Genomic DNA, 25694 nt, shown 5'->3' with positions numbered 1-25694 from the left:
GGGGGGGAAACCTATTTTATTAATCCTTGTGTTGTTAGCTTGAAGTGTACATACCTGAATGGATGTGGACTTTGACTATTTTTGTCCTGTTTGGCTTTAGGAGTTATCCGATGTCAATTAATAGAAGGGCAGTTACAGGATGCAGATCAGCAGCTTGAATTCCTTAGTGAAATTCAGCAGTCTATTGGAAAATCTGCGGTACAGTATTTTATTTTATCAGATCGTATAGATCCTAGCTACTGTTTATAAAATATGAAATTTTTTTTAGTAATAGTAATGGCTTTAAAAGACTAATATATGATAATTTTAATGTATGATTGCATTTACTAACTTACCTCCTTGCAGAATTAGACTTTAAGTAATCTTGTATAAGAGTCTAAAAGTTTGGCTCACCTGGGTGGCTCAGTCGGTTGAGCGTCCGACTTCGACTCAGGTCATGATCTCAAAATCTGTGAGTTCGAGCTCTGCATCAGGCTCTGTGCTGACAGCTTGGAGCCTGTAGCCTGCTTCAGAGTCTGTGTCTCCCTCTCTCTGACCCTCCCCCGTTCGTGCTCTGTCTCTGTCTCAAAAATATAGAAGCATTAAAAAATTTTTGTTTTTAAAAAGAGTCTAAAAGTTTGTCCAAGCTAATACTTAAATTTGAATAAATATTGCACATAAATAGCACTTCATATGTGTTTGAAATCTAAGTAGAAATAAATGGCTTTACAACTGAATGGGATAATTAATGACAACTGCTTAATTTGTAGGAATTAATTTATTTACATGCAATTCTTGCTATGAAGAAAAATAAGCGACAAGAAGAAGTTATTAATATGTTAAATGATGTTCTGGACACTCATTTTTCACATTTAGAAGATTTACCACTTGGCATACAATATTTTGAGAACTTAAATCCTGATTTCTTACTAGAAATTATTACAGAATATCTGAATTTCTGCCCAATGCAGGTAAGTAATTCTGGGACTTTTTTTCAATAAAAATATTTACAACATCATTTACACAGTGTTTTATGAATGTGCTAATAAATTGTCTTTCACATATTAGATTTTATCTGCATCTTACAATGGTAGTATTCGTATCTATATTAGTTGAAATAGTTTTTAAGTCAGAATATTTATGCCAATGACTGCTATCAAGTAATGTATTGGTTTATAAACATTCACTTGTAGTTCATAGAATGTTAATATCTTCACTTCAGGAGAAATATTAGAAGTTGTTTAAGTCATTCATTCATTTAATACTTGAATCTACTCCATAGCATCTTTTTTTTTTTTTTAATTTTTCTTTTTTTTTTTTTAACGTTTATTTGTTTTTGAGAAGAGAGAGACAGAGCATGAGTGGGGGAGGAGAGAGAAAGAGAGAGACCCAGAATCTGAAACAGGCTTCAGGCTCTGAGCTGTCAGCACAGAGCCCGACACGGGGCTCGAACTCACGGACCACAAGATCATGACCTGAGCCGAAGTCAGACGCTCAACCGACTGAGCCACCCAGGCACCCCTGAATCCACTCCATAGCATCTTAAGGGCCCATCCAACCTTTGGGTACACTCAGAAGTGCAGTTTTTGGGGCGCCTGGGTGGCTCAGTCGGTTGAGCGTCCGACTTCGGCTCAGGTCATGATCTCGCAGTCCATGGGTTCGAGCCCCACGTCGGGCTCTGTGCTGACAGCTCAGAGCCTGGAGCCTGTTTCGGATTCTGTGTCTCTCTCTCTCTGACCCTCCCCCGTTCATGCCCTGTCTCTCTGTGTCTCAAAAATAAATAAATGTTAAAAAAAAATTTTTTTTAAAGTGCAGTTCTTACTGTATAACTATAACTGTTAGACTGCATTTCCTGTGTTAAATCAGACTTAACTTCATGTTAAAAAAAATTCACCTGTGTCCTAGTCATCCTCCTGCTCTCTGAAGTGGCACGGGCAAGTCCGGTTACTTAGCCAAAGCAAGGGTTATTCCTCATTCATAAAACAGACCTTCAGATTTTAGAAATTAGTTTTCATGTTCTCCCTAAACAAGTCCAGGTTTTTAGCCATTTATTTTTATATGACATAGCTAGAACCCTGCTCGTGGGCCTGAGGATAGCCTTTCTTCTGTTAGTAAGCTCTCCTTAAGGTCACTAGTCCAAATGTGGGTTTGGCCCTGGCAGATCCTCTTCTCCCTAATTCTAGATGTTCTTCTAGCTGCTTTTGTGAATCATACGATATTATCAACCCCTATTGAATTAATAGTTAACTAAAGTCTTTTGATCTATTATTCACTGTAACTTAGGACCAAACTGTAGACTCTACATTTATCCCTGTGAAACCTGATCTCCTCAGACTCCTCTCATAATTCCAGATTACCGTATTATTTTAGATCCTGATTGTCATCTATTTTATACAGATCTTTAGTGTCATCCATTATCTGCCTTATGTAGCACTGAGTAGAACTGAAAATGGAGCCTTTTATTGAACTACCAGAGAGTTGTTTCCAAACTGATATGGATCCGTTAGTCAGCACTTTCTTATTACGACAGTAAGCAGATGACTTTACGTTATATTCAGCTCATGCTTCAACACAGGAATATCATAACAGGAAGTGTCAGATGTTTCATTGCTAAAAGCATAATTCTTAGCATTCTCCCTGATTTACAGCTTCCATAATTGTGTTAATAAGGAAATGAAGATAATGGCCTTTCTTTAGGGAAGCCATGCGACTTTTGTTGATCACTATGTCATTTTCCAAACTTGTATAAATCTGTTTTTTTTTTTAATTAGCCCTTTGAGGGGCACTTGAGTGGCTCAGTCGGTTAAGCATCTGGCTCTTGGTTTTAGCTCAGGTCATGATCTCACAGTTGGTGCGATCGAGCCCCACGTTGGGCTCTGTGCTGATAGTGCAGAGTCTGCTTGTGATTCTGTCTCTCCCGCTCTCTGCCCCACTTCCCCCCGCCACCCCAGCTTGTCCTCTCATGCTGTATCTCAAAATAAATAAATAAACTTAAAAAATAATAATAAATTAACCCCTCTGGAATAGGGTTGATCCAAGTCTTCCCTGTCATGATGTGCTTTCAGTTGCTTAGAATTAGAATGCATTTTTCAGTACTTGTGCAGTAATCAGAATTCACTCAATGAATGCTTGTAGAGTACCCAGGACTTTGATTGGAGCTGGGGAAGTAGTTGTGAAAGGATAAAGTACAGCCTTTGTCCTCTATGAAGCATATATATAACTAGCAGGAGGAGACAGATAATATAACCAATTATATGGTGTATTAGAAAATCTCAGAAGAAATAGGTGATAATTTTTAAAAATTTTTTTAATGTTTATTTATTTTTGAGAGAGAGAAGGAAAGCACAAGCAGCGGAGGAGCAGAGAGAGAGGGAGACACAGAATCTGAAACAGGCTCTAGGCTCTGAACTGTCAGCACAGAGCCCGACGCGGGGCTCGAACCCACGAACTGTGAGATCATGACCTGAGCTGAAGCTGGACGCTCAACCAACTGAGCCACCCAGGCGCCCCTAGGTGATAATTTTAGATAAGATGATCTGGTTAGGCCTCATTAAGTGGTAAAAGTTGAACAAAAACGTGGTGTTCATGTGGAGATATGGTATAGATTGTCTCAGGCACAGAGAACAGTTGTGCAGTGGCCCAAAGGCCACAAGGAGACTAATGTGACAGGGATGGAGTGAGGAGGAGGTCACAACAGAGAAACCAGACCACGTAGGTCCTTAGAGGTGTTGTCCCTCCCCTGGCATCGATTCTGAGTACAGTGGGGAGCCGCCAGAGGGTTTACAGCGTCATCTGACTCAGTAATTTAAAAAGGATTTCTGTGGCAGCTGTGCTAAGAATTAACTGTAGGTGGAGCAAGAAATAATGTGTTAAGTGGCAATTGTGTCCCTAGTCCACAACATTTTGTGTTCCCACCCCCCCCCCCCATATAACCTTTGTCAGCATGGCAGCACCTAATTAACATTCATAATGGTGTTTTCATGGGGAAATATCAGAAAGGCAGACTTGCCTCTCCAGTTCTGTTCCTTGCCCCTTTTATATTTGGTTTTTAATCAGACAGATGTTATTTTAGAGATTGTCCACATACAATTCACTCTGAAAGTGTTTACAGCAAAAATGATGGTTGTTCTCAATAAATAACTCTTAGCAGGTGGTAAAGAACCTTTGCCACCTATATCACCTACACTTTCACTGTTTTCAGTTACACTGAAAAAATAAATACTTTTGAAGAATTTACTCTGTATTCATACTATGTGAAAGAATGTAAAATTCTGATCTTCAAGGCACATAAAGACCCTAACCCTATAAAAGAAGCAAAACAAGACATGAAACTACTTTGGAATTGTATAAGATAATGTAGGATGCTAAATTTTATTACATAACTTATAAGTGCTGTAGAAATTTAAAGAAGTTGATGTATTGTAAGCATCAGTGGTCATATTTTGAAATAATTTTTGAGTGCACATTTTTTTGTGACTCAACATAGTGAAGAGATGTGGTAGTTTCTTTTCAGTAGTAACGTCTCATTGTAGGAGTGATTGTAAGACACTATACTCTAGTTAAAAATATATATGTGTGGACGGGCGCCTGGGTGGCTCTGTCAGTTAAGCATCAGACTCTTGACTTTGGCTCAGGTCACGATCTCACTGTTTGTTAGTTTGAGCCCTGCATGGGGCTCTGCACTGACAGTGGAGAGCCTGCTTGGAATTCTATTTCTCCCTCTCTGCCCCTTCCCCACTTGGTCTCTATGTCTCTCTTGAAATAAATAAAAATAAACTTAAAATAAAAAAGAGTATATATGTATGGAGTGTAGGTGGACGATGGGGAAGATTATTTTTCAAAATAAGGACACAGCATCAGTAGGTCAAAGCAGGGAGAATAAACGTTTGATATTTAAACTAATATCACATTTGTAACTTGTGAGTGGGTAACCCTTGGATAAAGATTGGTTGGGTAGACAGCCATTAAAACAATAAACAAATGTTCTAGTCCTGTTTTAGTTACCATATTCACTATGTATTAATAAAAAGAGAAAAAAAATCCTTTGAAAGCCTTTGACATGCCAGGCAGAGAAGCAGAGAATGTGAATGTGTGAGACATTTGGTATAATACACATGAGTGTGTTCTACCCTCTGACTTCTAGGAAAAATAATTTTCTAGAAACTGAATTTACAGTACTCTAGGGGGTAATGCAAGTTACTGAACTGTGTAAATCATAGGCAGGTCTAGAATTAGAACTACATTGCTTGACTCTCATTTCCAGCAAGAAGTTCTGTCTCTCAGTTATCTTTCCTTTGAGTATGTTTCCTTGACAGTTTTTGAACAAATATGCTCCTTTCATGTTATCAAATCAGTAACTGTAATAATCTCATAACTGTTTTGCTGAATAAAAGCCATTACATGGTCTGCTCACAGATCCCAAGGGGATAAATTAGTATTAGTCATGTTATAGGAAAGATATTATTGCAAAAATAGAATAAGAGAAATTTTGGGAAAATAGGTAGTTTTGCTAGTTACACTAAAATTTAGTATGTTTGTTTACTTTTAGCTAAATACTAATATAATTATAAAATGATGTGCTAATTTGTTTTGTTTAGCCTGCAAGTCTTGGGCAACCTCTTTCTCCACTTCTCAGACGTTGTACCTCAATCCTGGAGACTATAGTAAGAACTGTACCAGGTCTACTGCAAGCTGTCTTCCTTATAGCAAAAGTGAAATATTTATCAGGTAGAATATAACTTAAAAACTTAAATTAACCTTTTAATTCTGATGTTGATAAAAACAAAGGTATGTTTAAGTACTCCACATACTTGGAGAATAGTCACATAAGATGCATTTTACTTGTGCACAAATAATTTTAGTCCAAAATAAGATTGTGTAAAATTGCATTAAATTATTTTGTGTTTAATTCTTTATAAATCAGCATAAATTTTCATTGTTCAAGTGAATTGCCAGGAAAAAGCAGTTGTACCATTTACAAAAAAGTCCATCAGATGGTACTTAAATGGCAATAAGAATTCATAGCCATTAATCCATAGTTGACTCATTGGTATAGCCAGATGCAAAGTTTACCAGGTTTCAGGCCTTTATGAAATGTGTTGATTAATTCCTGCTTAGTTTCTGTGATTATGTATAGCTAAAAAAAAATAACCCCAGGTTTATAACCTTAGTTTTTTAGGACACAAACAGGTGTGTGACTATACACATAATAGATCATTCTTTGTGCTTATATTTATGTACCTTTGGTAGATGAATTGCCACACAAAGTAAATTAAGTTTGTAAAATCATTAAGAGTAGAAACCAGCTGAAAGATATTACCGTAAACAATTATTTCTTGTATGTAATGGAGAGAGAAGATTGACTTTATAATTTATCTGACCTCAGTTTTAACTGTGAAAAAAAGAACTAGGTGATCTCAAAAGTTTGTATCTCTAAAATACTCTATATGTAAGAAGTGGCTTTATAATACCTTCTTCTGATTAAGTTCTATTGAGCCACATGATATTTCTACTTTTCCTCTCAGTTGAAACAGTATTATCTACTAGGTGATTAAACAGACTTTGAGTTCTGTGATTAATTTATTAAACACTATTTATTTTGAAAATTGATATAAATCAGTCTCAATATAGTATTACTTACTTGCCAAAGTCTCATAGATGGACACTCTTTTTAAAAAGAGCAGCCTTGGGGCGCCTGGGTGGCTCAGTCGGTTAAGTGTCCAACTTCGGCTCAGGTCATGATGTCACGATCCGTGAGTTCGAGCCCCGCGTCGGGTTCTGTGCTGACGGCTCAGAGTCTGGAGCCCGTTTCAGATTCTGTGTCTCTCCCTCTCTCTGCCCCTCCCTTGTTCATGCTCTGTCTCTCTCTGTCTCAAAAATAAATAAACGTTAAAAAAAAAATAAAAAATTAAAAAAATAAAATAAAAAGAGCATTTGAAGTAACGCTGGCATGTGTCCAAATAATGGTATCCTGATAAATTGCCAAATGCAATGACTTCTGACCTGAGAACTACCTGGAGTTGGACCAGTCTTCACAGGTTAAGGGCACAGACACGAGCCACAAGTTCAGGGGTTGCCAAGGCCATCTGAACTTCTGATTAGCTGACTACAGATTCAGGGTTTCTATGACTGCTCAGCTTCAAATTCGCTAGAATGTCTCATAGAACTGAGGAAACCACTTAATTAGAGTTTTAGTTTAGAAAAAAAGATACTAATCCAAACCAGCAAAAGAGAGAGATGTACGGGGTGGGGTATGGGAGGGTCCCAAATGTGAAGCTGCCATTGTTCATTATAGAGCGCACATAAAGTTTCCAACACATGTATATATGACAATACATAAAGAACATTAATAGCCAGGGAAACTCAACTCAGGTTTAGAGTTTTTATTAGAGTTTCATTATATAGGCACAGATCGAATCATTGGGTGTGTGATTGAACTCAGTCTCCAGGATCCTGCTCCCCAGTCCAAGTAGAAAACATAGTTCAAAGCCCCAACCCTCTAAGTACTTGGTTGGTCTTTCTGGCGGGGATAGTCCCTGTGGAGTCATCTCCTTAACATAAGCTATCTAGGGCCTCACCATGAGTCTTCTCACTTAGGTAAATGATCAGAGCTGACCTCAAACAACAAAGATTTCCCTCTCACTTGGGAAATTCTATGATTTCAAGACTCCTTCCCAGGAAATGGGACAAAGGCCAGCCAAATTCTGTGTTACACCAGACCCTAACAAAGAGATACATGTAGGACAGAAATATCTTTCATTTTCTCCTTAAGGGAAATTGGGCCGTTCTTCGATAAAAATGTGATGTTGATGTGTTCTTTGTTTATATGGCTATTTTCCCCAACAGTGATTACCCATTTCTCATTTTTAAATATTTGGTGACCTTCTAAATACTAACTCCACACATCTTTCCCCCTCATCACCATTAAACAAAACAATAAAAATTCTAATCTCAATTATTCATACAGTCCTCATATTCTTCAGTCTCTTTTTTATAAATCCTGATTCTTTTCCTATGTACTTTCCCCCTTAGCAGTAACCTCCAGGTTATCTCCTTAATTCTTCTACATGGAGGTGGTAATTTGCACACCAGGTTATTATCCTTAACCTTTCCATTTCCTTTTCTGCCTGTTCGATTCTTGAGCGTTAGATCTTATCACAACAAAAAATAATCCAATATTATTTATTATGTTTGATGGTTGATTGACAAATTTTGATACTATATTTATTAAGTTATTGTGCAGCCTCAGCCAGTTACTCTGTCTCTAAGAAAACTGTTTTCTGTTTATGTGGATTTTGTCATTGTAGTTTAGGCCTTTGGGAATGGGAAGCCCTAAGTGTAAGTCTTATTTGGTCTATTGAGGTATCATGTAAGGTTAAGGAGAGTGATGGAACAGAGAATAATTTAGGGCTTGCCCTTCCCCCATGCTCCTAACAAGGTTGAATGGGGAGTTGGGCTCCTATACCTACTACTTAAAGCCAGTCTGTGAGATGACTTTGGGCAGATCACTGTAGGTTACATCACTAGAAAGTTCTTCTGGGACCTAGAGTTCATGTCCTTCCTTCTCTGAAGAGCCTCTTTTGACCCCAAGTACCAGCCGAGCCTAACAGATTCCGAATCACCCATTCTTGTCACTTTAATTTTGATCATTTCTTCCATCTAAGACCCCCAGATATACAGAGTATGTATGCCCAAAACACTGACTATTTCAGTTGGTATTTAAAAGCATATTAAATCAGTAGTTCATATTTCTGAACGTCTAGAATATATCCTTATGCTTTTTTTGTTATTCTATATACAGTGATAAAATTTCTAGCTAAGAATGATTCCAAGACTAGATCTTCTTTGTTAATGTAAGAGACGCTACAGAATTCTACCTATTTAAATGTCTATGTTTTGCAAAACTTACTGTAATAAAATTGTAAGCAAAATTTTTTTGATCAGGAAAATAAATAAAGGTACATTTATGGTCCTCTCGGTAACAACAGTAATGGACTCTGATCCATCCATTCACAGCTTTTCTCTGCCTTGCTCCTTATGGAGCTCCTTATGGACTTACAGGTATATCCTTTCATGAAGTCTAGAAGGAGGCTAGCTACCTGGTACAGGTAGAGAGGTTATACTGCCTTATGAATAGAGAACTTTAGTTTAAATACTGGAACTCTCCATAAACTCCTCTTGACCCTCTTCTCTCTCACATCTCTGTCTCTTAACCATTTGAATTACAATGCTTTGTTTCTGTCATTAGGTGACATTGAAGCAGCTTATAATTACCTGCAGCATTGCCTAGAACACAATCCTTCTTATGCAGATGCGCATCTCCTGATAGCTCAGGTTTATTTGTCTCAGGAAAAATTCAAATTGTGTTCTCAGTCACTTGAACTTTGCCTGAGCTATAATTTTAAGGTAAGTATTCCAAATTCACGTGGGAAGGGACATATCACCCTCCTTGAACCTTTAGCAGATACTTACATATTCAGCTATCTTGCATTTTTGCTTATATGTTTTGCTAATAAATGTATTTTTAATGGAAACAAGTTTGGATTCACAAGCAGTGGGAGAAAACATGGAGGCAGCTGTAGTATAATTAAAAAACTGTAAGGAGTTGGACACAGAATACCTGGGGGTCAGTGTCTAGTCATTTATCTCTCTCTGAACCTGTTTTCTTTTCTATAAAACTCATATAATAACACCCTACATTATAATGAACATTAAGTGCAATAATGGATGTATATAAAAATAATTGTAAGCTATAGAACATTATGCCAAATATTTTTATGTGTAAGAACTTTATTTTACTGCTTTTTTCTTTCTTGGATTGTGGCTTTAATAACATCTTTTTAGAGTCATCATCAAAGAACACCTAGTCATTTTGAAAGTTCATATATGGTTTGAGGATATAAACACACGAGGTTTCTATCCAAGATATTCTGTGTTACATGCCATATCTCTAAGCATTGGGGAAAATCATAGGTTCAGGTGCTTCCTAACTACCTAGAATCATGGAGGAGCTCCTCAAACTTTGGCTTTGGTTCACAGGGTCTTGAACCCTATTATGTGAGGACCCTTCAGTGGACTGGATAATTCAAGATTTGCAGAAGGCAGTGCCTGCTTCTTATGTTACTAGTTCTCAAGACGGGTGGTACATTATGACCCCAATGCCAGTACCCTATCCCAAGAAATTGAAATCTCAGAGAGAAGAATAGAAGCATGAGTAAATTTACACAAAGCCCATCAGCAAATGTGATGCCTAGTTAAGGCTTAGAGCTGCAGCCTCCAGGGCAATTGTAGCCATCCTAGACATTAGATGACTGCCACACTGCCTCATTCTGGATCATCTCCTTCCTTTGACTCCTTCTTCATTCATTTTGTCATTCTCTTATTTTTTTCTGTAAACACTTTGGATAGCCAAAATAAAGATAGAAGCTTCATTGCTACAGGTGTCAGAGTAGTATCAGGGGGTAACACCAAGTTTGACTAAAATGTTCTGAAATTTTTAATCCTAAAATTAAAAAATAGAAGAAAAGGGAAAAACTGTGTTTCTAGAAATCTAATGACTTTATATCAGTACTAGAAGTCCCAGATAAATGCCTTGCCTGAAAACTAAATTTCTTAGAATATACTTGCTAGCCTTGGGGCACCTGGGGGGCTCACTCAGTTAAGCGTCTGACTTCAGTTCAGGTCATGATCGCATGATTCATGGGTTTGAGTCACATGTCGGGCTCTGGCTTGACACAGAGCCTGGAGCCTGCTTCAGATTCTCTGTCTCCCTCTCTCTCTGTCCCTCCCCCACTCATTCTCTCTCTCTCTCTCTCTCTCTCTCTCTCTCTCTCTCTCTCTCTCAAAAATAAGATAAACATTAAAAAATTTTTTTAAAAGAATATATTGGCTAGTCTTTTTTTAAAGTATTTTCTCTTGTATCATGGTAAAAGCCTATCACCTGGTTTGTCATCCAGAAGGATGCTAGAGAATGGCAGTTTCCTTGAATCTGGTATCACACAGTAAATGATCAGAAAATTAAGAAGAGGGCAGAAATAGACCTCAGGTACATAATACAGGCTGAGTGTCCTCAGAGATTCTGTTATTTTAATGTTTGGTGGATTGTAAATTATGTGTTGATGTTGTATGTATATTCTAAGGAAGTATTTCTGAATATTATTTTTTCAGGTGAGAGAATGCCCTTTGTATCATTTGATAAAAGCTCAGTCACAAAAGAAAATGGGAGAAATAGCAGAAGCAATTAAAACCCTGCATATGGCAATGAGTTTACCAGGAATGAGGAGAATTGGAGCTTCCTCAAAATCAAAACACAGAAAAACTGAAGTTGATGCAAACCATCGTTTATCAATCTTTCTTGAGTTGGTAGAGGCTCACCGCTTAAATGGAGAACAGGTAAGTCAAGTTTTGATTCAGTAGTTCAGCTCTGAACTTTGTTATACAAGTGTACATATTAGTAGGAAATGGAAAAGCTAAAATTGTTTTCTTGGCCAAATGATAAAGTTTAGAAAATTTCTCATTACTTTGAACCAAATCATGTCCTTTCTTCAAGTCCCTGAAGTTAAACATAATTTGTACCTGGATGGCCTTAGGTATCAGTGTACTTACATTAGCTACCAGGCAATAGAATAATATATGTGTAATATAATATGAGTAATAATATAATTTAATACGTACCATGAAATGTATGAATGTAGTATAACGTATATAGCAATATAATGTGTGATGATCTCAGCTACCATGAAAGGTAATAATATAATTGTCATTCTGTGAATTCCTGAAAGGACTCCCACACATGCACATACACGTATGTACATGTGCACACAAGTACTACTGGAATCAAATGAAAGTACCAATCTGAAATTCTAATAGTTGAGAAAACAAAACGAACACTTAATGAATATACCTTTGGTAAATTTATAGGGTGGTCATAAAATAAAATACTTAAAATAATATATACCATAATATAATACAGTATAATACAACATATAATATATAATATAATATAATATAGTATAGTATAATATAATATAATATAATATAATATAATATAATATAATATAATAATAAATAGACAGGAAGCAGACGAGGATGCAATTCTGAGAGAGGAGTTAAAGCCTTATAGAAAATGAAGAACTTAACATCATTTAGGTCTGTTTTTTAGATTGCAACAGTTGCTAGTCAGTTATTTTCATATTTTAGCGGAAATGAAGAAGGCTGTGTCTAGATACTTGCGAAATCGCAAAATAATTTCTATTTCACTAATATATTAACATAAATACATAACAAGAACCAGTTCTACCACAGATAGTTGATTCTAAAATGCACTGGTTTTTTCATGTTAATGTTTCTGAAATCGGAATGTCTTATATTCTCTAAAATTGATACTGATCTTAAAAGACATTTTAGTTTCATTGAGGTACAGACTTGAAAATGAGGTAATGTATTCAGCTGAGGCATAACAGAACTGCTCCTGGTATAGGGAATAAAGTAATCTGCTACTTGGTGAAGAGCCATTTGGTTCAGTGGATGATTGTGGACTGGATCCCATCAAGGGGGCAATAATGAACATGGCTTCTTAACTCTCCAAATTTCATTTTCCTTGCTGCAAGATGGGAGTTTTTGTGAGAGGGTTTAGAGGGGTTTTGTGAGAATTAAATGGGTTAATATAATGCTGGATACTAAGTAAATGCTTATTAAATTACAGTAGCAGGAGCTGTTTCATAGCAATTGCCATTGTCCTAGTCATGAAAACACTTTTCACCTAAAAAATATTCATACTGTCATCTGAATTTGGTCTCTGAGTTTAGTTTTAAAATTTTGTACTTTTCAGAAATCTGTCAATTTTCATCATACCTGTGCTATAATTATTGTTCATTCTGGATTAGTAGAAAATCTTCATTTCTAATGTAATTTGTTGAATATTTTGAAAGAATGTTATTTTAACTTCATCTTTATAGCATGAGGCAGCGAAAGTTATACAAGATGCCATCCATGAATTTTCTGGGACATCTGAAGAATTGCGTGTTACTATTGCTAATGCAGACCTAGCTCTGGCCCAGGGAGATGTTGAGCGAGCTTTAAGTATGCTTCGGAATGTTACCGCTGAACAGCCTTATTTCATAGAGGCCAAAGAAAAAATGGCAGATATTTATCTGAAGCACAGAAAAGAGAAAATGTTGTATATTACTTGTTACAGGTAAATGATTATTTCAACCCATTGTATTTTGACACATTTACTTCTTAAAATTAGTTCCCAGATTTCTTTCTTCTTTCTTTAACTGCTTTACAGAGATATTTCATAGACCCTTTCCTTAATATGTTCTACTACCAACCACAGTCACACTAACCAAGCAACTCACTCTCCTAAGACATAAATCATTAATGATGATGATTATTTTGTGGCTTACTCTAGATTCTTAACTCTCCTCCTTCATTAGATGTTATTTCTAGACCTTAAACCTTTCTGTTTGGGAAGGGGAAAAGCAACTGTTACATATATTCTAATAGCTTAAGAAAACTATAATATAACAACAATTCAGGGGCTAAATGGTCATATTTAATGCTCAGCATAATAGTTATAGCAATAGAAAATTATGACTTAGTATACACCACGCCAAGGTATGGATTACAAATTTTCCTTGGTGAAAGGGCAGGTGCATTATGTCATACACTGGTGCTCTTACTGGGATTGACAACACACACAGGTTGTTCTTACTCTTATAAACATACAAGCACACACTTCATGTAAGAAGAGATCAACATTCTTATCTGTTGAGAACATAGCACAGTGTTGATGAATTATTTCATTGGCTCATCTATATCATGTAAATATCAAAACTTAGAAAGCTGTTCAGGTTCTTTGTAGGTGCTGAGTGATTCGAAGAAACTGAGCAGCACCTGTGTATGGGTGGATGAACTGGAGGTCCTAGATCTTATTCCCTGTGATGTTTCCAAAAGATCAGCACCGTCATCTCTCATGATCAGAAGATATTTAAAAATAAGATTGATTTGTTTTGGATGCCCTATAATATAATAGTTAAAAGCATAGGTCTTGTTTCAGGCAGATCTGACACATTAGTTGTAGACTTCAATTCTTAGTGTCATGTATAAAGTTATACCTCGAATATAGTTTTTGGACCAATTGAGTGAGATGCTGTACATTACTGATAGCGTCACATCCTGTTTTGGTGCCTTCGCTCCCACATCATTTCAAAATTAAAGGTAAAAAAATGTATTTTCATATAATGAGAGCTTATATGTTTACTGTCTACCAGTACTCTTGTTACCTGCATATCAAAAAATGGAAAGATTAATGGAAAAAAAAAAAGTTGATCTAGCATAAATAATCTGGGTATGAATGGGTTGTTGTTTTTTTTTTCTTTTACAATGTAGAAGATACTCTGAAAGCTATGGCTTAATTGAAATAAGTAAACTTACTTTTTATTTAATTCTTTTAGAAGAAGATATTTATATTCAGGATACTAACTAGAATTGGTCTGATTTCTAGAGAAATTGCTGAGAGAATGCCCAGCCCTCGTTCTTTTCTTCTCCTTGGTGATGCATACATGAACATACAAGAGGTAAAGTTTCTGATGCTACTGAACTTAGATTTAAAAAACAAACAAACAGGGGCGCCTGGGTGGCGCAGTCGGTTAAGCGTCCGACTTCAGCCAGGTCACGATCTCGCGGCCCGTGAGTTCGAGGCCTGCATCAGGCTCTGGGCTGATGGCTCGGAGCCTGGAGCCTGTTTCCGATTCTGTGTCTCCCTCTCTCTCTGCCCCTCCCCCGTTCATGCTCTGTCTCTCTCTGTCCCAAAAATAAATAAAAAAACCGTTGAAAAAAAAAAATTAAAAAACAAACAAAAAACTCCTTTTTGTGATTAACATAATATTCTATTTAAAGGAATGTTTTAAGTGTTATTTAAAGATCCAGTCATTACAGTAAAAAGGAAATAACCATTACAGTAAAAAAGTTGTTTTCAAACTGAGATCCAGTAATTCAGCATTATCATTATTTGAAATAGATAGGATACCAGAAACAAGGTAAGAGTCTCTTTTAAACAGAAAAATGAAGAGAGCCAGTAATGAGTAACACCTACACTAGTGACTGTCACCTCTCTGACAGTGGTAATGTTTCTAGACTTAACTATGTACTTTATTTGTCTGAGTGAGTACTACAGATACAGAGCTTAATTACAGAAATGTTGCCCTTTAAAAGGATCCAGCTAAGCTGTTTATTCATTGCTTATTTTTTGAATCTGCCAACATTAGCCAGAAGAAGCCATAATAGCGTATGAGCAAGCATTAAATCAGAATCCCAAAGATGGAACACTGGCAAGCAAAATTGGGAAAGCACTTGTCAAAACTCACAACTACTCAAAGGTAAGTACTTTGTGTACTTGAGATATGCCTATTGGACTAAATGTTTCAAACCCTGCTCTCTGAGAAGTCTACAGCAAGCACTGTTTGTATCTTGATGGTTATAAATTCCAAATTTATATTCACAAACTGGAATTTATGTTAAAGATTTTGTCAATGTCTCAGATTCTTGACCACTGCATTTTGCAAAGACTGGAGCCTAAAGTTTACTTCTGGCTTCATCTTGCACCTAAACCCTGCAACCAGTCAATTGTGGTAACATTATATCTCTTTCATTATAGGACAAAGCATAATAGCTGTCCTTTCTAATGAACCAGTTTTGGTAAGCCATGTGCTTTTATTTCCCTCTAGTGGGGATAATGGATTTTCCTTTAGTTGTTATATTCTTGTTCTATTCCTGGTAACTACTGAACATATATATTTGCATTCAATGCATTCAATGACCTCTGGAATAAAACTGGTAAAAAAAAAAATTCACCAAGCAGTTTTCATTAACTGCTTTTCATAAGAAATGCCAGTTGCCTTATGTGATGTTTGTCTAAAAAATGGCATATTAACTGATAGGTACATGCCTGAGTTTCTGCTAGGTTATTTCCAATTTTTCTATGCTTTAAATCTATAATGTATAAAATATCTATGCTTGAACACCATTCTCATTGCCTTATTTTCCTAACTGAAACGGATTTTGTTTAGGCAATCACTTACTATGAAGCCGCTCTGAAAAGTGGACAACAAAATTATCTTTGCTATGACCTGGCTGAGCTTTTATTAAAATTGAAATGGTATGACAAAGCAGAAAAAGTTCTTCAACATGCTCTAGCTCATGAGCCTGGTATGAAAGTCTTTCTGATTTGAAAAAAAAGTATACCGTATCTGATATGTCTGATCTATTTTATTTTTATATTATATAAATGTTCATTTGTATTCTCGGTATTATATATGTGAGGTTGGTTAATTCATTATCAGAATGTTACTCTACTAAAATAGGATATTTGAATGATCTAATAACAGGTTTATGAAATAGTTAATTGTGCCATAGAAAGATACTTTACTTTCCAGAATAATATGAAACTACATTTGATGTTTAGACAAGTAGACATTTTTATAATCTTTCCTCTTAAGTTTTTTTTTTTTAAATTCAACACAATCCAAGAATATAATGTGTAAGTCTCCAGTTTCTCATGTGAATTCTACTTGCCCTGTTCTCAAACTACCTTCCTAGAGGTAATACCATTTTTGTGTTTCAGTGTATATGTAAGTACATAAGTATAATATGCATAATCTTTCTTTTTGAATGTATTGTTCTTCCTATTCTGGAATTTTTTCCACAGATAGCATATCCCAGATACAGTTTGTTAGTACATTCATATCATTCTATTGGCATCATAATATTCTATAACTCAACAGTTGTTTTTTTTATTATGACTCCATGTTTTTCTTTTTTAACTTTCTTTCAATTATTGGACTTTTTTTAAGTTTATTTATTTATTTTAGAGAGAGAGTGCAAGCAGGGGAGAGAGAGAGAGAGAGAGAGAGAGAGAGAGAGAGAGAGAGAGAGAGAGAATCCCAAGCAGCCTCTACACTCTGCACTGAGCATGTCATGGAGCTCGATCCCATGAACTGTGAGATCATGATCTGAGCTGAAAGCAAGAGTGGGATGCTTAACCAACTGAGCCACACAGATGCCCCCAATTATTAGATATTTAGCTGATTTTCCATTATTTTAATATTTATAAGCTATGTTACAGTGAGTATCCTTGTATTTCATTCTTTGGTATATAGTTGCTTATATCCTTTTTTTTAGTACTCTTTTTTAAAAATTTTTATTTAATTTATTTTTTAATTTACATCTAAGTTAGTTAGCATATAGTGCAACAATGATTTGAGAAGTAGATTCCTTAATGTCCCTTACCCATTTAGCCCATCCCCTTCCCATAACCCCTGTTATGGGAACCCTCTGTAACCCTCTGTTTGTTCTCCATATTTATGAGTCTCTTATGTTTTTATCTCCCTCCCTGTTTTTATATGATTTTTGCTTCCCTTATGTTCATCTGTTTTGTATCTTAAAGTCCTTATGTGAGTGAATCATATGATATTTGTCTTTCTGTGGCTAATTTTGCTTCGCGTAGTACCTCTAGTTCCATCCACGTAGTTTCAATGGCAAGATTTCATTCCTTTTGATTGCCGAGTAATACTCCACTGTATGTATACACGACATCTTCTTTATCCATTCATCCATTGATAGATATATGGACTCTTTCCATACTTTGGCTATTGTTGATAGTGCTGCTGTAAACATTGGGGCATGCATGTGCCCCTTCAAAACAGCATACCTGTATCCCTTGGATAAATACCTAGTAGTGCAATTGCTGGGCCGTAGGGTAGTTCTGTTTTTAATGTTTTGAGGAACCTCCATACTGTTTTCCAGAGTGGCTGCACCAGTTTGCATTCCCACCAGCAGTGCAAAAGAGATCCTTTTTCTCTGCATCCTCACCAACATCTGTTGTTGCCTGAGTTGTTAATGTTAGCCATTCTGACAGGTGTGAGGTGGTATCTCATTGTGGTTTTGATTTGTATTTCCCTGATGATGAGTGATGTGGAGCATTTTTTCATGTGTCGGTTGGCCATCTGGATGTCTTCTTTGGAGAAGTGAAGTGTCTATTCATGTCTTTTGCCCATTTCTTCACTGGATTATTTGTTTTTTGGGTGTTGAGTTTGATAAGTTCTTTATAGATTTTGGATAGTAACCCTTTATCTGATAGGTCGTTTGCAACTATCTTCTCCCATTCCGTTGGTTGCCGTTTAGTTTTACTGATTGTTTCCTTTGCTGTGCAGAAGCTTTTTGTCTTGATGAGGTCCCAGTAGTTCATTTTTCCTTTTGTTTCCCTTGCCTCCGGAGACGTGTTGAGTAAGAAGTTGCCGTGGCCAAGGTCAAAGAGGTTTTTGCCTGCTTACATTTAGGTCTTTCATCCATTTAGAGTTTATTTTTGTGCGTGGTGTAAGCAAGTGGTCCAGGTTCATTTTTCGGCATGTCACTATCCAGTTTTCCTGGCACCACTTGCTGAATATCAATTCCATTGGGTATTCTTTCCTGCTTTGTGAAAGATTAGTTGGCCATACATTTGTGGGTCCATTTCTGGGTTGTCTATTCTGTTCCATTGATCTGAGTGTCTGTTCTTATGCCAGTACCATACTATCTTGATGATTACAGCTTTGTAATATAGCTTGAAGTCCGTACTTGCTTATATTTCTTAAGAGTAAGATGCTAAGTCAAAAAAGTATGTGCATTTAAAATTTAACTGGAGGGCAGTTGTTGGGTCTTGTATATAAGCCAATTTGACAATAAATTGTATTCATTAAAAAAAAACTAATAAAAATAAGATAAATTTAACTGGATACTATCTAAATTGCCTTCTTATAAGTTGGTACAAATTTGCCTTTTTTTTTCTTTTTGGAGAGAGAGAGGGAACAAGCAGGGGAGGGGCAGAGGGAAAAAGAGAGAGAGAATCCCAAGCAGGCTCCACTCCCAGCACAGAGCCTGATGTTAGGCTCACTATCACAACTGAAAGATCATGAACTGAGCTGAAATCAAGAGTCGGAGACTTAACCAACTGAGCCACCCAGGCACCCCTATACAAATTTGCTTTTTAAAGATTTTTATTTTAAAATAAAATCTAGTGCTTACTCATTGTCAAAATTTAAAGATTACAGAAGTGAGTGAAAGTTGTGTTGTCCCAACTTTCCAGAAAAAAAAAAACCACATTTACTTTGTGTATCATCCTAATTAGTGTCTCTGCCATGCCTCTCTTTGTCTCTCTCACACAGAATTACATACCACATTTTTCCTGCCAATTTGGGATCATATTATACTGTACATCTACCGTAGACATTTTTCACTTAATAGCTTCTCTTCATGTTGGCAAATATAGCTTTTCTTTATTTTCTTTAGTATAGGTATTCTATATCTTGATATAATAATTTATTTGATGAGTCCCTTATTGATAGACATTTAGACTGAAGAAAAGTTGAAGACAATATGAGATAAGCTTCTTGTTTATATACCTCTGAGTTGAGTTGTGCCGCATCATTCTTTCTTAAGGTCAAAAATGTCCCATCATTGTGTTGTATTAATTATAGGGGAGAAAACCACTTCAATTTGAATTTCTTTGATAATCGATAAGGTTAGGCATCATTCCATGTCTGTAGATAACATTTCCTTCTAGGATGTTTTCATTTATATCCCTTGCTTTGACCCTGAACCTCTGATTAATCATCTGTCACCTATTCGTCATTTGCAGACATTTTCTCCTGAGCCTATCCCTTTTTTTGTTTTTTTAATTGAATTTGTCATTTCCTTAGTCAAATAGAATAGTCAATTATTATATATACCAGCCTTTCCTTTTTTTGAGTCCTGAATTTCCTCTCATACTCAGAAACTATCTTCCTTCATCTTAACATCATAAAAATCCTCTTTTATATTTTCTGTAATTTTTGTAGAACTTTAGTCCATGTACAGTTTTTACTATATAGTTTCCCAAATGGAGACCCAATTTTATTTCTGCGCCATTTATTGAGATGCCATTAATAAACTTATTTGTTTGTATGACTAATTCTGAGAATCTTCATTTTGTTGCCCTGTGTTATTTTTCTTTTGCCAGTATCCTATCCACTGTAGCTTTAAAATGTCTTCAGAGGTGCCTGGGTGTCTTAGTCAGTTAAATGTCTGACTCTTGATTTTGGCTCAGGTCACGAGCTCATGGTTTGTACGTTTGAGCCCTGCATTGGTCTCTGTGCTGACAGCACCACAGAGCCTGCTTGGAATTCTCTCTCTCCCTCTGTCTTTGCCCATCCCCTGCTTGTGCTCTCTCTCTCTCTCTCTCTCTTTCTCTCTCCTTCTCTCTCCCTCAAAATAAATAAATAAATATTTTTAAAAAAATAAAATGTGTTTGGGTATATGATAAGGCCAGCCCACTCGAAGTTTTCTAGGATTTTCAAAAATAGTATTTTCATTTAGCTTTGTTGAGGTTGGTGCTTAAATTTGCCTAACTTTGGATTTATTCACCATATAAAGTATTAGTCCATAAAAATATTTGCATGGGTCTGTCAGACCTTGCTTGAAACACTACAGATAGCCTTAAATGTGCATATGCATTTTTGAAAAGGTTGTAGAGGAAGAGTGATTCAAGTAGCATATTTTACTTATATGGGTATAAATTTATCACACTTACGTAATATAAATGCTTTCGTGTAATAAATATTTGTTGAGCACACCCCATTGTGCACTTAGATGCCTTCATGTGCATTTCATTATATACTGTTTCATTAATGTCCACATTCATTTTTGAGGCAATTATAATTATTCCCATATTTAAACTAAAACCTAAGACTCTGTTTCCTTGACATATCTAACTTAATCTAGCTGAAGTAGCCAGCACCTGGATTCTAATAAACATCTTAAACTTAGCATGTCTGAAACAGAATTCCCGTTCTGCCTCCCCACATCTGTCCTGCATGCAACCTTCATTGTCTTAATAAGAGCTTTATCCCTCTAGTCATTGCTGAGAGCCTGGATCCTAGCCATCACCCTGTCCCTGCCTGTAGGAAATCCTGTTGATTCCCCTTAGGCTGGGGTTTTAAAGAAATAACATATATAAACCACTTTGATGTATATGTGGCACAAAATCAAGAGTCAGACACTTAACCGACTGAGGCACCCCAGGTGCCCCTCAGACTGATCATTTTTAGATTTCTTAAGTGAGGTTGAATGGCTATGTTTTTAAGTAATTTGTTCATTTCATGAACTTGATAAATAGTAGAAGAAACATTTTCTTATTTATGTACGGTTCTATTATTGCTCTTAAATCACAAAATAATAATACCAAATATTTAAATAGCACTTACCATGTATTAGACTATTTTAATTGCTTTGCATATGCACACTTGTTTCATAACTTTTTAAGTTTTACAACAACCCTATGAGATGGGTACTATTCTTTCCCTTATTTTACAGATGAAAGGGAAACACAAAATGTATAAGTATCTTGTTCAAAGTTAAATAGCTAGTAAGTGATAAGGACTAGATTTGAAACCAGACAGATTGCCATCAAAGTCAGTGCTCTTAGTGACTGTACTTCATTGCTTATCAAGTGTCTATTATTTTAAAAACAGCCATTATCTTCCTAATTGCATGTAGCAACTACTCTATCTCATTTTTTAATGATTTCAATCAGCATAAATATTTATACAGTTAAAAATGAAAATTGAAATTCTTACATGTATTGTTACATTGTTATCTCTTAATATAAGTCTAAGAAAAACCTTGTTGTTATCCAGTTCCTTAGCTTTTCTTCCAGGTAGTTTTTATCCTAAATCTTTTTTCTTTGTTTAATTTGGCCATCCCTCAGTTAACTGACTGAAAGTTTTTCAACTTTATTCACTATTTCTCAAAATCATTCTTTGTAAAGACCTGTTTCAAAACTTGTAGAAAAATGTAAATGTTTATTTAAAAATGACTATTTGTTCCCAATACCTTCTCTCATAGTAAATGAACTGTCAGCTCTCATGGAGGATGGACGTTCTCATGTTCTCCTAGCAAAAGTTTATAGTGAAGTGGAAAGACCTGGTGATGCCATAGCTTCATTACAACAGGTAAATGTACTTGTGAGTGCTTGTGGGGTGTCGGAGGGGAGGGGAGAAGGGAATACATCACAGGTAGGAGAAAGACCAGTTATTTTGGCCCAACTACCACAGAAAATAAGTCAAAATAGAAATAATGATCAAATGCCAATGGATTGTACTGTTTAAATGTGTTATTGATAATCATTGTAACAATTACAGCAAGTTAATATTTTTAATCCACTTTTGTAGCTGAGGAAGCTTGGTTTAATAATTTGTGTAAAATCACATGACCAGGGTCATAGGCAGGATTTGAATTCAGTTTTTTCTACTTTTGTTTATTTATATCTTCCTTAGTTTCCCTTAATATTTTGGGGGTTTTCAGAGGAGAGGTTTTATACACATTTCCTTAGATATATTCCTAGGCAGCTGATGGTTTTTGATGATTTTTCAACTTCTAGTTTGCTATTAGTTTTTTTATAAATGACTTAAGTTTTATCTACTGCACTTTCTGCATTAATCAAGATGGTCGCATGAATCTTCCTTTTTTTCTTGTTAACGTGGTGTATTAAATAGGTTTTCAAATGTTAAACCACCCTTATATTCCTTAAATAAATGTCACTTTGTTGTGTTTTTTTTTAAAGATATTGCTGGGATTTAAAGATACTCACTAATACTTTGTCTAAAATTTGTATATCTATGTTCGTAAGGGAGATTGGATCTCTAAGACTGTTGCTGTTTCTTTAATATGTGGAGTAATTCAAAATTAAAACCATTTCTACCTCAAGGCTTCATTGATGGCAAGTTTTTATTAAAGGATTCCACTGAGGGTTTCAGACTGATCATTTTTTTTAAGTTTATTTATTTTAAAAGAGAGAGCACATGGGTAAAGGGCAGAGAGGGAGACTGCCAGTGCAGAGTCTTACACGGTGCTCGAACCCACAAACCGTGAGATCATGACCCGAGACAAAATCAAGAGTCAGACACTTAACCGACTGAGGCACCCCAGGTGCCCCTCAGACTGATCATTTTTAGATTTCTTATGTGAGGTTGAATGGCTGTGTTTTTAAGTAATTTGTTCATTTCATTAATTGTCAAATTTATTGACTAAGATTTGTTGATTGTATCTTATTTTTTGAATGTCTGCAAGTGCTATAAAAATATCTTCTTTTATGGCCCCGATACTGATGATTTTATTTTCCTTCTACTGTTAATGATCAGTTACATGAGGAGTTTATTAATATTTGCAGAGAACCAATTTTCCCCTTTTCTGGCTTCATTAAATGTTTTCCCTTTATCTCATTAACTAGTTTCCTCTACTTTCTTTGGATCTGGTTTGCTGATCTTTGCCTAGCCTATTGATGAATTATTGTTAGATAATGGATTAGTTAGCCTTAGTTCTGTTCTTACTAATTTAAGGTGAAAATTTTTCTCAAAGCATTGCTTTAGCTACCTCTCACAAGTTTATTATTATTCAGTTCATAATATTCCTCATTTCCCCTTTGATTACTTCTTTAACCATGGGTTATTTAGAAGTGTAGTATTCAGTTTCCAAACAGTTCTGTAATCCCTTTCACCTATTTTGCCCATTCCACTACTCCCTCCCTTCCGGCAACCACTAGTTCTCTGTATTTGAGTATTATCTTTTGGATATTGATTTCTAGTTAAATTCCACTGTGGTCAAAGACATACTTTGAATGATTCAATCCTTTGATATTTGTTAAAGCTTGTTCTGTGTCCTACGTTATAATCAGTTTTGGTATAGGTTCCGTGTGGATTTGAAATAATGTGTTTCTGGCATTACTGAGCACTTAGTTCAACATATGTCATTTAGGTCAGATTTGTTAATTGATTTATCCTACATCTTTGCTGAGCTTGAAGTGGAACATAGAGTACTTCATTACTAATCCTATATGCTTTCTAGAATCCCACACTGCTTGACACCTTTTGACCCAATTTTCATGTACCCAGAAGAATTCTCCATTCTCCAAATAATTTATCAAATGTTTTGATTTTGAGCTTTAGCTAACAGTGGTGTGTGTGTGTGTGTGTGTGTGTGTGTGTGTGTGTGTGTAAAATAACCTATATTTCAGTAATTTGCCCAATATGTCCAATAATTTTTTTTATTCTAGTTATGAATGAATTGATCTTGGACTATTAGATTTCTATGATACTCATTATATTTCTGTGATACCCATCTAAGTTTATGATTTCATTAAAATATGTAATCTTTAAAGTCTTAATATCTTATCCTTAATTGGTATGGTTTTATCCCTATTTTTCTAACACATGATAAGAGAATTTCACCTAACCCTAGGTTAGCTATCATTAGCTACAAGAAAAGTGTAATTTTGGTAAATTTAGACTTTTAAAATATTTTAGAAGTGAATTTGGCTTATTTTACTTTTTTATAAGTATTATTAGTCACAGCTGCCTTGGTTATATGAGTTCTTGTGTTGTATGAGCAGATAAATCAAGCAACACTGAGAACAGTGTACTCAGTATACTGAGAAACAGTATACATGGCTAGACAATGCCAGTGGGCCAAATTTAAATAATTTTAAGTTTATATGTTACAGCACTGAGATTATTCATCTTTAATAAAATTTAAAGAGCCCTAAATTTCTTCCCAATTGTTAACATTCTATGCTTTCTGGTCTCCAAAAAGATAAATCCTGAGTTATAATTCAAACAGAAACTTATAAATATAATCAAAGTTTTTGATATTTTAAGTTCATTTATTCAGGACCGATTACTGAGCCTAATCTCCACCTTATGGAACTTTAGGTGTCCCATCATAGTATTTTTGCATAATTGCTAAACATTGTAGGCCATGGCAGAACTGCTACATTTAGGGAAACCCCAAGTCTTATTAATTGTACTTTCTAAAGATTTCAGATTTCTGAAATAACTCCACATTTTTTCATCTCGTCATCTTTCTGTTACCTTTTAGCCCTGTCCAGCATTATCTTTTGCCCAGACTCCAGGAGCCTCTTAACTAATCCCCATCCCCTTCCAATCTTGTTTCATTCCAGTTCTCCACAACACCAGAGTAATTGCTCTAAAGGGCAGACCTGATGTTGTCACCCTGTTGCTTATAAACATGTAGTAGTAACTACCCTGTGTTAAAAACTGCCCTCTAGAATAAAAAGCAAATTATTTAACAAGCTTACCTGATATAAATTATCTCTGTATTTCTAGCCATTTTTCCTTCTAATTCGTTGGTCAAACAATAGTATCCCGCACCTTCTTCCTTCACCTGTCATTCCTAATGCCTGTAATCCATCCCATCTCCTTTCCTTCTCTCAAAGTCACATTGGAGTACTACCAGTAATTCTTCAAGTCTCACTTGATCTCCAAGATTAGGTTAGGTCTCCTATTATGTAATCCCAATGCAACTGGTATTTCCCAGCCATAAAACAGGACCCTCATAATTTGCCATAATTATTTTATTATCTGTCTTCATGCTAAAATTAAAATTTCCATGAGTGTAGGTGTAGTTCCATGTTTTGTGACCCTAGCAAATGCTTGCTTCATTAGTTTACTATGCTGTGTAACAAATCGCCACAAATTGTAGTCAATGAAAACAATACACACATTTATTTTTTCACAGTTTCTGTGGGTGTGTATTCTGGGCATGGCTTAGCTGGGTCCTCTAAAAGGTGTCAGGACAGTCAAGGTGTGGCCAGGGCTGGGTTCTCATGTGGAGACTTGTCAGGTGGA

General features: G+C 35.7%; 1 protein-coding gene across 2 annotated transcripts in view; it reads left to right on the top strand.

Annotated features, from left to right (window-relative positions):
- Positions 1–25694, top strand: part of TTC21B (tetratricopeptide repeat domain 21B) — an 83345-nt gene that overhangs the window by 24180 nt on the left and 33471 nt on the right. For both annotated transcript variants that reach the window (XM_003990824.5, XM_045033890.1), the window contains exons 10-19: positions 101–198; positions 750–950; positions 5577–5706; positions 9227–9384; positions 11146–11370; positions 12936–13174; positions 14486–14558; positions 15249–15359; positions 16050–16188; positions 21898–22004. In XM_003990824.5, coding sequence (XP_003990873.1) covers positions 101–198; positions 750–950; positions 5577–5706; positions 9227–9384; positions 11146–11370; positions 12936–13174; positions 14486–14558; positions 15249–15359; positions 16050–16188; positions 21898–22004 — 1481 coding nt within the window. The remainder of the gene's footprint in view (positions 1–100; positions 199–749; positions 951–5576; positions 5707–9226; positions 9385–11145; positions 11371–12935; positions 13175–14485; positions 14559–15248; positions 15360–16049; positions 16189–21897; positions 22005–25694) is intronic.

This window comes from Felis catus, chromosome C1, assembly GCF_018350175.1.
Source record: "Felis catus isolate Fca126 chromosome C1, F.catus_Fca126_mat1.0, whole genome shotgun sequence".
In the NCBI taxonomy this organism is placed as follows: Eukaryota; Metazoa; Chordata; class Mammalia; order Carnivora; family Felidae; genus Felis; species Felis catus.
The sequence above is the reverse complement of the archived record's forward strand: the minus strand, read 5'-3'. Positions and strand labels throughout refer to the sequence as shown.